General features: G+C 39.3%; 1 protein-coding gene across 1 annotated transcript; it reads left to right on the forward strand.

Annotated features, from left to right (window-relative positions):
* Nucleotides 1-229: 229 nt before the first annotated feature.
* Nucleotides 230-616, forward strand: LOC136239291 (interleukin-1 receptor-associated kinase 3-like). The gene has a single exon (XM_066030020.1). It carries the CDS (start codon nucleotides 230-232, stop codon nucleotides 614-616), a length of 387 nt encoding a protein of 128 aa, XP_065886092.1.
* Nucleotides 617-4,720: the final 4,104 nt, after the last annotated feature.

The following is a 4,720-nucleotide window of genomic DNA, read 5'->3' on the forward strand; positions in this document are numbered from 1 at the left end:
AAAGGGAAATAATGGATGGGGAGCATGGGAAAGTTATGGAGAGGTGCGATACTACCGGGCTCAGTGTGCTGCTTTCACGATACCTCGCACGATACATGATCGTTTTAACGCTAAGCAAATTGAAGGAGGCCTCGAAGAACAGCTGAAATACCAAACTATTAATCTTTGTCATCCGAACATTTTGAAATTCCTTCACTCAGAATCAAGCAAGCAACTTCTGGTAACCGAGATGGTGCACGAGACGGTTACGTCATTGGTAGAATCTCAACCGAATGTACTACTGCACGTCAAGCTTTCCATATTACTGGGTGTGTCCAGGGGGTTGTGGTATCTTCACAGTCGTAATCCTCCCATTGTCCGTGGGAGACTGTCCTGTAATAGCCTCGTTTTGGATGATCAGTTGGAAATAAAAATTTCCATCCCCAGAGTATTTGATATGGCTATTGGTTCCGCTCCTCAATCTAAAGCACAGGAAGCTTTGCAGGAGACACTTACAGAGTACAACACTAGTGTTCCCATTGATGTCTTCTCTTATGGCAGAGTGATTCTTCATGTGGTGAATCAAGAGCTGCCAAGCCACTGTATAGCAACGAGGTTCATTGTAAACAAAATTTGATTTCTGAACTAAAATATCAGGGGTATTTAAACAATATCGCAGAGCTTGAGGTGGCTTTACTACCTCTGGTAGAAGCTTGTTTATCAGATGACCCTACCAGACGTCCCACCATGGAAAGTGTTCACAGAGGCTATTATTTGTGAGCCATTTACTGGAATTGACAACGTATTGTGGAGACTGAATCTGGAAGATGATTCTACAATCGCTGCTAGTAGAAAGAAGATTAGTGAAGTGGTACAGATGGCTAGTGATATACACAAAGCACAGCAAAGAGTTGTTAAGCAGGACCAAGTGATAACATCATTGAGGGTATGGTCATTGATAAAACTATGTGTTGTAAATGTACTAGTATTGGCTACTACATATATAGGGCTGCACCAATTCTAGTATCAGCATCGGACCAATACTGCTGTTTTCATAAAGTATCGGAATCGGCCATTTTATTGTTGCAGATACCAATTCTTATCACATGCGAGAATAAAATAATGCTCGTTTGTACTTGCTTATTTTACTAGCACAATGGATGTCTTAACATTAATAACTACCAGCAAAATTACTGATCTGTGCTAAAACTTACCTGTGAAAACGCTTTACTGAGAAAAAAGCAATATACTCTAACAGAACAGTCAATAACTCTAATAGAGCAATCACGTAGAAATTACTGTTTTATTAGAATATTAATTTTGTGTTTTTGTAAGATATTATCTACACTTCTCCAGCTAAAGTACAGAAGAATACTGGACTACCCATTAAACTGTTTTGTATTTCAGTGACTTCTTTCTCTGTGAATCTTGATTGGCTACTTCATCATAAACATGAATCAAAAAAAACTTGTACGAGAATACCATGAAATACAATATATACTAGATGAATTAAAAATTGGAAATTTTAAAATGAGAATAGGGATCGCTGAAAAAAGCCACAAAACAAGAAGGGATTGCTGGGGTGGTAATGTAAACCACAAATCCCTATTTTGACTCTGTCATAAATCTTTAGTTACATGCTCTGTCATTTTGAAGTGAGTAGGGATTTGTGGTTTACATTACCACCCCAGCGATCCCTTCTTGTTTTGTGGCTTTTTTCAGCGATCCCTATTCTCATTTTAAAATTTCCAATTTTTAATTCATCTAGTTTGTGTACTTTTTAATTAATCCAGTAATGGATTATGAAATTTCTTTTATTGATAATAAAGACTGTTGTGAATAGTGTAATTTTGCATTCTGCATAGTAACACTGTCAACATTTCAGTACACACATGAAACTGATCAAATTGCAATGTGCATACACACTGAGAGTCTCCTAATATGAGCTACAATTTACATTACTGGTGCCTTTAATAGCTGTCAAATTCAGTGCAAGGATTGTAGTTATACACTTGACTGCATTATTAGAGTATTTAAGTGACTGCTGTATTAGAGTATTTAATCTGGATAACCCGCCCACGTACAATAATCACGGAGCGAAAAAACACCTTGCAACAAAGTCATCAGCCCAGATTAAGCTTCCTGGCCTATACTGAGTTTAATAAAGATGGATTCTATTAGCCACAAGTAGCGCACACCATAAAACTTAACTCTGAGCGTGGTCTTGTATGGCTTCTCAAGCGTAATCAGGGCATTTTGGCAAGAAGAAACGGCCCGGTTTGGGCTGTTTCCATCTGAAGACGAAATGAACAATAGGTCATGGACACGCACAATGATCCATTCAGCAAGCCTTGCTACTTTTTATCCCAGGATCCTCCTTGTAAACTTCGCTATGCCTGTGAAAGAATAATAATCAAGACACACGATAGTGTGTCGTGCGGCCCAAGAAGCCGGCGCGCCACACCGTGAGTATATTAACAGGAAGAAAGAAAACGCAATTTTCACACCTATGTAGCTCTATGATCCCTTATCCGATTGGACCCAAATTTGCTAGAGACGTGCCACCCAGTTAGGGGAGTCTACATACCAAATTTGAAGAAAATCGCTCCAGCCATTTCCGAGATACGAGCGAACACAATTTCGTTTTAATTTCTTCGTTTTTTTCTTCTTCATCTTCATTTCGCACACTTTGCAAATTCGCCATAAAACACGAATGCGTGCTCAGATTGGGCTGAAATTTGGCACACTTAAAGGGCTCATTAAGGCAGATCTCCGTACCAACTTTGGTAGGAATCCGATGAACATTCACGGAGTTATTACCGATTATTTTCGTAAAATAAGGTCGAAGGTCTGTCACGCCTACAGGGTAAACCCGTTGGAGGAATCAGTTGAAAATTGATATGTAGATGGAGCAACCATCGTAGGAGTGCCTTTTTGTGGTTTGAAAGGAATCAGGATAAAGACCATGGAGATATGACACAAAACCCAACCTGTGTCAAAATTACGCGATCGATTTTTATGAATAAAAAACTATTAGTTTTCGTGTCTACCAGGCAAACCGCTTAGAGCAACGAGCTGAAAATCAGTATGTAGCTGGAATAATCATCATAGAAAGTTCTTGCAGTAGTACAGAAGAATCAGATTACAAATCACTGAGTTATGATTCGAAAGGCAACTACGTGCAACAAATGCGAGATCGAGATACTCTAATAGAACAGTCACCCTAATAAAGCATTCAGCTGCATGTATAATTTACACAGTTATATTACATTGCTAGTTATTCTGTAGGGAATTCAGCTACAAACAAGTCACCCTGTAGTCAGATCAGCTAGAAGAAGGTACCTAATAGAGAGTTCAGCTACAAAGAAGCCATCATATAGAGAGTTCAGCTCAAATAAATCACCCTGTAGAGAATTCAGCTACAAACAAATTGCCCTGTAGAGAGATCAGCTAGAAGAAGTTACCTTGTAGAGAGTTCAGTTACAAAGAAACAATCATGCAAAGAGTTTAGCAGCAAACAAATCACCCAGTAGAAAGTTCCGCTATGAACAGATCACACTATAGAGAGTTCAGTTAGAAACAAGTCATCCTGTAGAGAGATCAGCTAGAAGAAGTCACATTGTAGAGAGTTCAGTTACAAAGAAACAATCATGCAAAGAGTTTAGCAGCAAACCAATCACCCAGTAGAAAGTTCCGCTATGAACAGATCACACTGTAGAGAGTTCAGTTAGAAACAAGTCATCCTGTAGAGAGATCAGCTAGAAGAAGTTACCTTGTAGAGAGTTCAGTTACAAAGAAACAATCATGCAAAGAGTTTAGCTGCAAACAAATCACCCAGTAGAAAGTTCCGCTATGAACAGATAACACTGTAGAGAGTTCAGTTAGAAACAAGTGATCCTGTAATTAGATCAGCTAGAAGAAGTCACTTTGTAGAGAGTTCAGCTACAAAGAAACCACCATGTAAGAGAGTTCAGATGCAAACAAATCACCTGTAGAGAGTTCAGCTAGGAACAAGTCACCCTGTACAGAGATCAGCTAGAAACAAGTCACCCTGTAGAGAGTTCAGCTAGAAGAAGTTACATTGTAGAGAGTTCAGCTACAAAGAAACTACCATGTAGAGGGTTCAGCTGCAAACAAATCGCCCTGTAGAAAGATCAGCTAGAAGAAGTTACCTTGTAGAGAGTTCAGCTACAAACAAATCACCCTGTAGAGAGTTCAGCTAGAAGCAAGTCACCCTGTAGAGAGATCAGCTAGAAGAAGTTACATTGTAAAGAGTTCAGCTACAAACAAATCACCCTGTAGAAAGATCAGCTAGAAGAAGTTACCTTGTAGAGAGTTCAGCTACAAACAAATCACCCTGTAGAGAGTTCAGCTAGAAACAAGTCACCCTGTAGAGAGATCAGCTAGAAGAAGTTACATTGTAGAGAGTTCAGCTACAAAGAAACTACCATGTAGAGAGTTCAGCTAGAAACAAGTCACCCTGTAGAGAGTTCAGCTAGAAGAAGTTACATTGTAGAGAGTTCAGCTACAAAGAAACTACCATGTAGAGAGTTCAGCTGCAAACAAATTGCCCTGTAGAGACGAACAAATCACCCTGTAGAAAGATCAGCTAGAAGAAGTTACCTTGTAGAGAGTTCAGCTACAAACAAATCACCCTGTAGAGAGTTCAGCTAGAAACAAGTCACCCTGTAGAGAGATCAGCTAGAAGAAGTTACATTGTAGAGAGTTCAGCTACAAACAA

This window comes from Dysidea avara, chromosome 11 (genome assembly GCF_963678975.1).
Source record: "Dysidea avara chromosome 11, odDysAvar1.4, whole genome shotgun sequence".
Lineage (NCBI taxonomy): Eukaryota > Metazoa > Porifera > Demospongiae > Dictyoceratida > Dysideidae > Dysidea > Dysidea avara.

Bases quoted from the DNA above. Each gene is read 5' to 3' on its own strand.
- LOC136239291 (XM_066030020.1), top strand. From the start codon at position 230: ATGGTGCACGAGACGGTTACGTCATTGGTAGAATCTCAACCGAATGTA.